This window comes from Gasterosteus aculeatus, chromosome 18 (genome assembly GCF_964276395.1).
Source record: "Gasterosteus aculeatus chromosome 18, fGasAcu3.hap1.1, whole genome shotgun sequence".
Taxonomy (NCBI): domain Eukaryota; kingdom Metazoa; phylum Chordata; class Actinopteri; order Perciformes; family Gasterosteidae; genus Gasterosteus; species Gasterosteus aculeatus.
The window spans coordinates 1,119,360-1,132,007 of NC_135706.1; the positions used below are offsets into that span (position 1 = coordinate 1,119,360).

The 12,648-nt window shown below is 47.7% G+C and overlaps 1 protein-coding gene across 1 annotated transcript; it reads left to right on the forward strand.

Annotated features, from left to right (window-relative positions):
- The first annotated feature begins 1,389 nt into the window (after nucleotides 1-1,389).
- Nucleotides 1,390-11,675, forward strand: ankef1a (ankyrin repeat and EF-hand domain containing 1a). The gene is made up of 11 exons (XM_040160243.2): nucleotides 1,390-1,610; nucleotides 2,197-2,402; nucleotides 2,598-2,759; nucleotides 4,780-4,979; nucleotides 5,093-5,242; nucleotides 6,510-6,633; nucleotides 6,840-7,659; nucleotides 8,308-8,534; nucleotides 8,802-8,950; nucleotides 10,410-10,553; nucleotides 10,690-11,675. Exons 2-11 carry the CDS (start codon nucleotides 2,213-2,215, stop codon nucleotides 10,894-10,896), a joined length of 2,373 nt encoding a protein of 790 aa, XP_040016177.2. The 5' UTR covers nucleotides 1,390-1,610; nucleotides 2,197-2,212; the 3' UTR covers nucleotides 10,897-11,675.
- The last annotated feature ends 973 nt before the right edge of the window (nucleotides 11,676-12,648 follow it).

The following is a 12,648-nucleotide window of genomic DNA, read 5'->3' on the forward strand; positions in this document are numbered from 1 at the left end:
CGTTGGCACACACTGTTTCACCCCAGTCAAACTCATTTTATCTGGCACTTTATTGGCTTTCCCAGATACACACAGCTGGGACTGCTTTGTATCTCTGGCCGAAACCCTGTCTCAAGTTTTCCTCTTGACTGCTGTGTGCTGGTTTTAGCGGAGGACTTCAAGGAGATGTGCTGCACTGCAGTGCCACCGGGTGTTCAGGGGGCTCAACCGCCGCAGCTCGCTTCACGGAGGGAGTATCACTTGTCTTTGCACATTCATTACTTATCAAGAGGTGGCTTGATGAACCCTTTCTGCACTCAAGTCATTCCACCGTGACTCACGCAGACAAAGTCATCCCCGAGACAATGTAACTGATCTACGCACTGGCGATCAGGGGCAAAGGAGCTGTAACTCTACCTGGGCTCATTAAGGAGGTACGGATGCATGATAAGCCGGGACAGATGTAGCCTTCATAGGGGAATCTCAGCTGGATCTGCATTATCAATCCTATCCAGTCTAAATGAACAATGCCATACGTTTTTGATATTTTTGATATCTACCAATTTGGATATCAGCTTTAAAATCCTTTAGTCAGATTTCTACAATCATTCAATCATGAATTAATTAATTTCAGATATCCAAAATCTCTCTCACTCTCTCTCTTATATATATTTATATATACATATTATAATACATTATCGTATAATATAAAATACAGTATAGTAAAAACGTGTGTAAAACGTAATTGCAGATATATACAATTATAACAATTAGTGGACAATTCGTATATTTTTTGTTGTGTTGGGTATTTAACAATAATAAGCAAAAATAGCTCACACTTCAGTTATCACCTGGATCGCAGATATATCTGCAATAAAAGTTTTTCTTAGTGAGAATACTATTATTCATATCGATTATGGTTGTTAAACATCAGTAAAGTGAAACAACGTGAAAAACTAGGTTCTACATAAATGATCCGACAATTTTAAAGATGAAGCAGTTTTAATTATTTTGCTAAATTAGTCAGAATTACGTCATAGATGTGTCGAAAAAAGTCCGACTTGACGTGACGTAATGACGAAGTGTCAAGAGTTTATTCGTGTAAGATCAAAAACGAATCGGTCTACGCCATCGATGCAGATGCGGTGTTAGTGGCACAAACATCTGATGGAGAATCGGAGGAAACCTCACTCCAGCATGTCGAGGAAATGCCATTTTAAGTACCGTTACCCTGTATTCCTTTGCTTGTGTTTAGTTCACCTGTTTGCGTGTACTTCTGCCTTTTCAACGTATAGATTTCAAAACGCACATGACACGCTTTGCGATAAGCTCAGTCAAAGCGTTTCCTCCGCGCGGTCGCGTTTGGAGCCGCAGCCTTCTTATTACCGAGCTCCTCAGCGGCACCTGAACGCAGCACCGGACGGCCCCAAAACACAGGTCGCGCTTCCCGGGATTTTCCCGCGTGCCGTTGCCATGGAGATGAGTTTGTCTCTTTCCCCCGGCTCACACGGAGTGAGTGGTTGTGCTTGAACGTCACGTTAAAACCCGGCGTGCCCGTGACTGCCGTCGCCGCCCCGACGAGCTTCGGAGCGGCCGAGTGTGAGCACCTTTAATTGAGGTTTCCCGCACCGGTAAGAAGCGAACGGAAGTCATCGCGTTTAAGCCCAAAGCGAGCTCGCGATGGCCGACGGGTGGTCGCTCCGCGTCGTCATTAGCAGCGCGTGGGAGCCACGTTCGGAGCAGTTATTGGTGTTTCCAGTGAGCGTGTAACGTTAAGCGGGGTCAAGGGGTCAGTGGCGGTCACGCGTTAGCTTGCTCTCAGCTAACGCTCGGCTAACTGTAACCCGACTTCACTCCTCTATACGTGTGACGTCACACCTCGAGCGGGTGTAATGAGGCCACAACCAACAACACAAAGGTGTAAATAAAGAGCGCTTTGCTCGCTATAAAGCTCAATACCACATATGTGCTCTGTGATGATTGGACATTATTGTGTATATTTAAACCTACACACACAGGTGTAATTGCTCAAAAATATATATTTGCTTCCATTGTATTACGTGTGTCGGAAACGCTCAGCAGCAAAGCCCTGGACCCCTGAAAGAGTTGAACGTGAATCGCAGCTGACTTCAGCCTGCAACCCGTCGCGTCCACCATCTATCACCTGCATGCGCGCCTACATGTGTCAGGAAGCTCTTTACCTCCCCCTTTAACCAGCCCTTCCGGCCCCGTGATGAGCTGCCGGGCGGCAGAGGGCCGCCTGCAGGTCCTTCAGATCTACCGCTTGCTGCAGTGCGTCCATGAAGGCAACAAGGAGCAGATAGAGAAGATGGTGAACCTCGCGGTGGAAAACCTCATCAACCTCACGGAGCCGCGAGGCGGCACGGGGGCTCTTCATGTGGCGGCGTCAGCTAACAATCGGGGTAACGATTGCCCCGTGTAATTACATGCTTTCTGTTTGTTGGGAGAACACGATGCATCACTGGCCTGCTGCACCAGATCAATCCTTCACAAATGAAGTCACATGTAGACAAGACCACTGCTCAAATGCTTTGTCTAAGACATCATGCAGTTCAATGAATGTACTGTGCTGTGTTTCCTTCCTTGACTCCTTCCAGACATGGTGAGCTTCCTCCTCTCGCTGGGAGCGCACCCTGACATCCAGGACGGGAACGGCCACACTCCGGCTATGTTAGCTGCTGAGCTGGGCAATGATTCCATGATGTCTCTGTTGGCCCAGCGCCACGCTGATATGGGCCTTCGAGACACTGCGGGGAAAGGTGAGCTGCTGTAGCAGGCTGGGCGATGCCATGTTGCCAGCATACGGCTCGATGCTGCCTCGTCCCTGCACACCGCTCCTTTAATACCTTTATTCATAGAGTAGCTCATTGAGATGATTCTTAACCAATACCAATTTGCGTGGAAAGGACAAATTACCACGGGTCACTAACAACTGCAGAGATGAAGTATTACACATATTGTGCCAATTAAATACAATTTGTGAGCTAAAACTAAACGGAAGGAATAAATAAATTGGCTGGGTTTTAATGAGGTCATTAATTCAATGTTCATCCAAAAATCTCATATTATATTATAACACGGAAAAAGATACAACTCTGAAACTGAAATAACAGGTTGGAGTGTTACTACACAACTGGGACTTCTTTCGGTTTATATATTGTCGATGTAATGCAGGCTGTTTAACAGTTGAATTCAATCGAAACAGCAACATTGGGAAATTTGCAAAGCTATATACTAACAAAGCTATTCGTTTATTTTTATGTCTACATGTGCAGTTGCATAGAAATTCAAGCAAGCATAGTGAATATTACCAAGGCATCATCATCAGGCCGCGTTGGCCAGCGAACCGATCCTGACATCACAGCTGACAGGCGCTTAGCATAATTACAGCCACGGTCATCTGTTTCTCTATTATCTGTCAAAGTGATCCGTGTAGTCTGAAGTACACCTTCAGTTAAAAAGGTTGGGATCTCCTGCTGTACCAACTGAAATAATAATATAGCCCATGTTTATTCATATATATGATGGATATACAGTAATTTGTGTGTGTGATGTCTTTTGTGAGGTAACAGAAGAGTGTCCGTCTTAACTTCCACTAATGTATTCTCATCTGAGCTTGAAGTGGTTTCCATCTCAAGTTAGTGCAGCCGGTGTATCTTGTCTCACAACTCATGAAAATGCGCGGCTCCTCTTTTAAGGTATTAATGAGGCTGTAACTCCCAACTGCTCCAGTCAAGGAGCCTAAAGTTCTATCCTATCAGTTGTGATCACAGCGCGTCTGGGCCTCTACTGCTGTAAACGACACTTTGAGATTGAGTGAGCAAGAGAGGGAAAGGGGGACAGCCTGAGTGAGGGTGAGAAGAAATGTCTGCATAGATTCACGCTTGTATATAACGTATGTTGCACCTATATATATGTGTGTGTGTGTGTGTGTGTGTGTGCACGCTTGAGTGCAGTGCACGGATGTGTGCATGTGTCCGTCAGATTGCGTGGGTACGTCTAATTACAGATCAACCTCGGGTGGTGATCCCCAGCTGGGACACACGCTGAGTAACCTGATGCCGTCCTGCACGAGGACGGCTTTGGCCCCGTCTCAGCACCAACGCCGAGCTCTTTCTCCCGAGTGGGCGGAGCCTCATCAGTCACATGTTTGCCTGCATTGTCTCCAGTGTAATAGAGCCGTGGTGCCCAGCCTTCTTTGCCTCGCGGACCCGTTTCATGTTAGACAGTACACTCTTAGACTGGACCGGTCTCGAAGGTGTGGCTAACATCGACAGCCGATTGTGTCCGTTTTCGACTCCTCAGTCCGGAGGACCTGCTGCATTTCTTTTTCTGCAGCCCATTTCTTCGATTTGCTTGGCCTTGTTTGCATGTCAGAGGTGTGGCTGTTTGGCTGCAACTCTTCCTCTCTGGACAGTGGGTGGGTGTACCTGGACTCACTGGTTTCTGCCAGTTCCCAGATGATGGCACAGCCGGCCTGCTTTGAAACCCTTGTCTGGGAGAGACCCGGTAGAACCATCTCGCACAAATCCCTCTTCCACAACCTCACCTTGGAGTCTGGCTGTTACTCAACTATTGATTTTGCTTTGATTTAGTGTTTTCTTCTGATTGCTCACTTTGCCTTTCGTAAATTGGCAAAAAATAAACAACTAATGGTAATTGTGATAGTTTAAAGAACTTTTGAACACCCGCGTAAAGACTTTGCACCGTGTTGTTTATCCAATTTGCCTTAATCGCTCTCTCGCTCACTTTAAATTCATATGCTTTTCCTTTCTTCAGGTGTGCTCTTCTACTGCATCTACCCCACCAAGGGGCACGCCCGCTGCCTGCAAATAGCTCTGAAGGGCCGGGCAGACGTCAACAACGTTTCGGCGCAGGGAACTCACGTCTTCCAGTCAATGTGTGAAAAAGCCCAGGAGTGCAGCCCGATGTGTCTCATTGTGCTTGTTGCAGGTGCAGATCCTAACGCAACAAATCAGGTAAAAACAATAGGATATGGAGTTACAGCGAGGCATTATGGGAACTGAGGCAATGTTCTCAGCTCAGATGTTCTTTGCCTCAGACCTCCTGAGAACTCCCTCTTTCTCGCCAGAAAACGGGTGTCACGGCGCTGATGGAGGCGGCCAAGGCGGGCTCCCTGCGGCTCCTTAAAGCCATTCTCAGGAAAGGGGGAAACCCCAACGCTCTGGATCGAAGACTCCTCACAGCGGTGCACTATGCCGCCATGGGGGGCTTTTTAGAGGTGTGGTGACCTTTTTACCATCAAAATGACTAAACCATAATAGATTAATCATAATGATTATTAAAACAACAATATGTGTAGCGGAACCAAAAAATATCAAATTAAAGCTGCGAGCAGTAATGAGCGGAGGTCACCCCCCTTACTCTGCCCACTCAGACCAGGAGCGCTGCTACGCCATTCCATCAAACGCGACGCTCTTGGTGGCTTCACTTCACAACGTTTTTTAAATCGGACCGACAAAATTAGAAGTGGATCCAAAAAAGATCCCATGAGGAGTATGGATATATAATATCATAGCAAGTTATAATAAAAAATCTCAAAAGTTATCAAATCTGCGCTAAAGAGACATTTTGTAAAATAAAAATTGAGATCCCCTGCACAGCTTTAAAAACGATATGTTACATGTGATCTCACGTTCGCCCCAACCAGAGTCAGCAGACTATTCCTTTACGTGCTGGGTTATAAAACCCAACAGAGAATTGACGTGTGGTTTCACATAAGTTCTCCCTTTTTAAAAATAAAAATGATATTTTTTACCATTTAAACCATGGTTCCAAGATATCACCGTAAGTCTCCATGTAATGAATAATAAACATGTACAGCGGCTCTTTTGAACATTTGTAGGTGGTGCTATTCAAGCAATTCACCTCATCAAAGCCAGTATTGCGTTTGCATCCTCTTGTTTCTGAGCATTGTAAACCACTGAACAATCCGCTTCATCTCTCCTGGCGAAGGACGAGTTGCCACGGCAACAGTGTTTCACAGTCGGGCGTTTCGGTTCGCTCTCTGTCCTACGTGACCTGGATCCAATGATGCATCAAAACCGAGTTGTCAAGGATTGGACCCAACGATTGGTGGAGGAGTTTTTCACAAAATCAAAAATGGCAGAAAATAATTAGAGGCGGAGCTTAAGGGAGGCCTTTCTGTAGAAATAGAGACGGACAGTCGAGTTTCAAGTAAATCGGACGTACTATGTGAGGGGCGTCGCCCGTCCAACTTCTAAGGCTGGAAATCATTTTTATTGAACCTCTATCAGACCAAGTTTGGCCAGGCTTGTTTTTGGGGGATGGCATACACCAAAAATATGCACCTGATGTTTAGAAATAAAAAGCAGAACGTTCAATAGGTCTGATTCTAGTAGAAGTCTCCCCAGCTGTCTAAGCTCAGGCCCTAACTCCGATTTCAGGAGGCACTGTTGGTATCGGTGGGATCTTCGATGATGGTTCTGTTGTTGAGGTTCTGCTCCGTGGTGTCGTTTGCCTTCCAGTTGATTCAGGTGCTGTCGGCACACTCAGCAGACATGGGGGTGATGAACCAGGAGAACTGCACGGCCCTCCACTACGCCGCCGCCACGGGCAACGCTGGCTGCTGCAGGTTCCTGGCCCAGAGAGGTGATGTGGCTCTTTCTCACTTCTGTGGTAACTTCTCCTGATTAGTCTCAGGGTCAAGACGAGGTCTTTATCATTGTAGCTAAATCTCCGTTGAGAGACCTGCTGAGTCATGGAACACCAACATCGTCCTCGTTTGCAGCTGCAAACACAATTATCTGATTCTACCATTTGTTGATGTTTTTCCTGGAACTGTGATTGATGTTCAGGTTGTAACCCCAAACTGAAGAACCTGGATGGTTTGCTGCCGCGTCAGATTGCCAGAGACGCTGGTCACAAAGCAGCAGCCAAGGAGCTGAGGAAGGCGGAGCGGCAGCAGGGGAAAGGCAGCAAATCCAACAGCGTAGGCCTCACGTCAGATGTTTGGGCCCTGAACCTCCACGACTGGACTCACGAGTACGAGGCTGAATTGCACCAAGCCTTTGGCAGCAGCTCGGACTCCGTTACCACCGACGTGTTTATCTCAGTGCTGGAAGATCTGAAAGCTCCAGTTGGACCAGAGCAGCTCAAGACGGTGATCTCAGCACACGAGGGAAAAGAGGGCTGCGTCAACATTAATGACTTCATCAAAGGTGTCAAGTACATCAAGAAATCATTCCTCCACTCCTCCTATATGCCGAAAAAGAAAAAGGGAGAGAAAAAAGGAAAAGGAGGCAAGAAGAAGGGTAAATTTGACCTCCCCTTGCCCATTTGCACCCTCCCACCGGAGCTCATGCCCCGGCGGGCGGACGGAGGTCCACCCCACTTCATGATCAAGACATACTTCAACTGCTCGGACACCCGCCGGTTCGACCGCGATCACCCGCCACAGCATCCCATCATGAATGACTCAGGATGGTATTTGGAAAAGCCAGAGGACGTCTACGCCAACATCAGCTACTGTGTGAAGAGCGGAGACCTGGAGTCTCTGGACCTCGCTCTCAATCAAGGGGTTCCTGTGGATGTCCAAGACCAGTTCTACAAGACCCCGCTCATGGGGGCCTGCTGCTCCGGCAACTACGAGGTGGCTCAGTACCTCCTCAGTCGGGGGTAAGAAACATCTGGCTTCCTTATTTACTTCTTTACTTTAGACTTTGGCACCAAAGACTGAAGCAATTTGTGAGGATTATTGGAGTAAAGTGAAACGGATCATCGACAATGTGAAGCAGTAGTAGTGACCTTGTGGCTCAACGACTCCCTTTGGCTTCACTGAGCCTCAAAACTAGTCCTTTTTCTTGTGTCCACGCGTTCCTGCTGCCCATAAAGAATTAATATGCAGGTTTCAAGTTATTACCCTGAAGATAATTTATGAGATATTGGCAAGATCCCAGAACACTCAGTCAATGAGAACCTCCAATGTCAGTGAACAAGCGCTGTATCCATTTACATCACAGCCAATCACAATAATGCAGACAATGCCTTCTATCAGTGGCAAACACACTGCGCCGGCTTCACAATAGCCCTGTTTTTGACACTAGTTTTGTACCACAGGTCCTCTTTTGTTAGCAAGCAGTGATTTTCCAAAAAGTTTGTTAAACGCTACAACAACACGAGGCACTATGGTTACTTGGAAATCTAATATTTGAAATGAATCACAAGCTCAAGGATATGAAGGAGAATCTTACCTGATGAGTACGTTTGGTTCTGGGATCCGCCGTACTGTCGGTGTGCGGCCGGCCAACGCTCTTTGTCTTGCAGGGCGGATGTGAATGTGTGTGACCAGTTCTTCTGGACGCCCCTCCACCACGCCGCTCGCGCTGGCCACATGGAACTCGTTGAACTTCTGGTGGCGGCCGGGGCCTCCATCGAGGCCCGGGCCCTCGGCGGAGGGACGCCCCTCATCAGAGCCATCGAGAGCTCTCGACCCTCCTGTGTGGACTTCCTCATAAAGGCCGGCGCCAGTGTCACCGCAGAGAACAAGAAAGGTTTGACTGGAATACGTTCATTTAAAACTCCAACACCTGTTGAAATGAACCCAGGGACCAGGACAGGGACCAGGACAGGGACCAGGACAGGGACCAGGACAGGGACCAGGACAGGGACCAGGACAGGGACCAGGACAGGGACACACGTTTGAACTGTTGTGCATTTTGAGGAAGCAACATATGAAATAGGAGCGTTAGATTTGGTTTAAATACACACTATGTAGTCATAATACCTTCTTTACATGTCCGTATTTTATTTCCCTTCAGAACAAAATTGCCTCGACATCGCCAGAGCTTTTGCGGACTCAAGGATAATTGACTTGGTCAAAGACAAGATGGACTCCCTGCCCAAAGCAAAGGAGGCGGCGAAGGGAAAGGGGGCCACGGCTCAAAAGGCTAAACCTGCTCGGGAAAAGGTACCCAAGTAACCCAATAAAATCTCTGCTACCAACTGTGGCTTCAACCCTTTCCTGTTTCCTGTACATTAACATTTTTACTCTGTTCTTAATTATTTGTCCACAAAACCCATTCATGCTCATTGACAAAAAGCACATGTCAATCACCATGGTCACATGACAAGCTGGGATTAGAAAGTGAAATCTAACTAATTTTTCAATGAAGGTAATCTGCCTTTTTCGTCTGCGTACTCGCCCTCCTTCAGCTTGACAAACGGAAACCTGCCACTAAATAAAAGACTTTAAGGAGCAAACCTTCCCAGATGTGTTGGTAACACCTGGAGCGTTTCAATCGGACAATTAGCCGGTGATGCTGTACAGGTTCCTGATGAATATTTACAGTTTATATGGCTTGCATGGAGCGATTCAGGGGGGGGAGTGAGTCACATAAAGTACCCCAGGTACAATAAGGAAAGGATCATTTTTAAAATCATAAGCAAGAAAAGCACATAAGTCCACTTCCTGTGTCTGCTCCTGCAAAAAAAGAAGAAGACCTTTATAAAGGAATTACCGAAATCCCCCTTATTTCTACAAGAAACTGATCCGCCTTGGAACTCATGAGAAGTCTGTTTGCTGTGAATATCACGTGCAGCCACAAGTCAAAAACGAGATGCTTTTCATTGCAACGTAACACTCACATGTGCCCTTGAACCTGTGAAACGAATCACTGAGTTGGTAACAAATCGGATCCTGAAAATGAGACGGACACAAATGTAAAATATGATTTTCATGAAAATGATCTTGAATGAATCTTTAACCTCTAGTCGGTCGTTGTAAGTTTCTCGAGGCTCTGGTCCTCTGGAATTCACCTTTTCATACGTTGACGTCCGTTTTAAAACATGGTCTCCATATGGGGACAAACGCCATCACACATGAATACAACACATTGAACGCACAACACTGCAGTCTTACCCAGTTCCCTTAATTACGGTAGGCTTTAGGGCCCCCACTGTGAATATGTATTCAAACCCCATTTCAGAAGAAATGTATTGTAAAAAGGTTAAACCAATTCTTCAGCCGTCATCATTTCCTCTACCTCATAATGTCTTCACAGCTTAATTGATTCCTGCGTTAGACAAATATGATCGGGTTTCAGAGTTCTCATCCCAAAACGATACTCCTACTGTTCACTGGATACCATGTTACCTTCTATGTTCAACAGCTTGAACATAGAAGGGACGCTGATGTGCCAACATGGAGGTTTGGTGGTAAAGATGGACCAGAGGTGGGGAAAGCCCTGTGGAATATGTCGTCCTGTGAGTAGAGGTCTGTTGTATGTTGAATTATTGGCTCCGGACAACTAGAGTTGCATCTGAACCCTTCCAGCCCTGTTCAGTAGCTGAATCCAGCACCTGAAGGCCTTTCCTTTGTAGTAACTTCACAGAGTACTCGGTTAAAATAATCTTGATGTCCCCTACAGGACGTTATCGCAGAAACATCGGCGCACGCAGAGACACCGGCAGCCGCTCGTCTTCGGAGGGATTCCAGCAGCGTCCCGCTGCTAAACACCAGGATTACCAGCAGGAGAACCAACGCAGTGGATATCGCCTTTGTGCCGAAAACGGTAGGGCTCATCCCCACTCACTGTAGGGGACTCGAACACAATCGCGTCTCCCACTCAGCGCTCACATTCCCTTCCAGCTGCATGACAATGATCATCAGAATCATTTCAAGCAGTCACAGCGTCTGACGTGTCTCAGGTTTGGGGGAAGCCGCCCACCACCAGCCAGCTGATGTCCAAGATGGAGAGACGGAAGGAGCTCGTGTCCCCGGAGGTGGACTTTGACGACTTCATGATGCCTTTCAGCCAGAACATAGAGAAGCTGGAGCCGGCAACAACCGCGGACAAGACCCCGAGGAGGTCCGGCACCAAGAAATACTCTCCTCACACTCTGTCTGTTACCTGAGCCGACGGGCCGCCTGCGTCAATCACAGACGTTTGATTCACCGCGAATATCTATTGATCATCACGGCTGTTTGTCCGCATCATGTTGCTAAACGTCGTCGGTATCAGAACAGCGTCAATAACTGTTGTTAAAGGACTTGTCATTTCCTCACAATAATCTGTTTTCATTATGACACAACAAATCGTATTTTTGGAGCCCATTCAGTAGTGTTCAGTATACCCACAATGCTTAGCAGATACTGTTTGTACGCGAGGAGAACACATATATGTACATACTGTATATGATTTAATACACTGGAACTGATTCAGCACGGTTAAAGTTAGACAGTTGGCGCTGATATACGGTTATCTATGTAGCGATGTAGGAGGAGGACTGGTTACGCATCCCCGCTACAGCCCCCCTGCAAGTAGACCACCTCGCCTGAGAGGAGGAGGAGGCCGACGCAGCCTTCCGTCTTTGTGTCTGACTGGAACATTGTTTGTAGTGAAACGCACACTTAGACAAACGCTGCAGTCACACAAAGGAAACCGTGGACAAATCCTCGCTTCCCAATGCGGCTCCTCCAGTTTAAACCGTTGCATTTGATTTTGCGACTGCAGAAACATCCCGGTGCAGCCACCGCGCTGCGCTGTTTGCTCGTTGTAGCGTTTGCAGAAGGGCTGGTCGCTTATTGAGCGGAGGAAGATACAACTTGCTGTTTGCAAAGCCGTGGCCTCCTCTGATGTTGGCCACTCCAAAGGCTTTGAAAGAAACACACTGAAGATAAAGAATTGACAAAGTCCTCCATGTGTTATCGCTGCCTTGATGAGTGGATGACATAGTGGGGGGGCGGCTTCATGGAGCCCAACAGTCTTCTCATTTGTATTCGTTGGAGGAGCAAAGCAGGAATCCTCTGAGGCAGCAGACACGTGTGTTAAATGTCGCATTGACATCGCACACTCCCATCAGCACCAACACATCAGCACGTCAGATTGCACCTCCTCAGGGTCCCCGGGGACGCAGTTATACAACAGAAACACAGGCTGAGAGAAACGTTCGTAACGAGGGAGGGAGAGCTCGCGGGGGGGGCGCGGGGGGAGGGTGGGGGTGGTGGTGGTAGGAGAGGGATGGAGCGTGACTCAGAAGACGGGGAGAGGGCGAAGGTGTGGGCGGGAGCAGAAGACGAGGGCTTTTCTAGCACAATGAGTGGCACACGGGGGAGTTACAGAGCTGCTGGCTTCTCATCGCCGGCCGTGACGCAGTGTCTGTCGGGGGGGGGGGGGCGCATGTGCGTGCACCGAGGGGCACCAACGCGTCTATTTATGAAGTGTATATAGATGTATATGTCTGTGAGTTCTTATTTTATTCATGACGTGTCATTTACGGCCCCACACGGGGACCAACATCGGTTTCTTTCAGACCCCCCCGTCCCCCCGTCCCTCCCCCAGTAGCATCACTCTGAGCTCAGATGAGTGTGGGTTGCTGCCAACAGCACTGCAGTCTCCCAGCTCTCGTCCTGCTTACTCAGCACTCCAGGCCTTAACAACCCACTGGGACACACACACACGCACACACATCCCATTACAGTAAGCTCTCACTACACTCTGGGGTGGCGTTTATTACGTTAAGTATGCGCTGTGATGTGCTCACACATGCTGTATTCACGTGAGCACAGACAGACGGACGCTGGTCATCTACACATCCATTCCATCACACAAACACTGAGATACACACACACACACACGTACTTACCAATCTGACTTTATAGTTTAG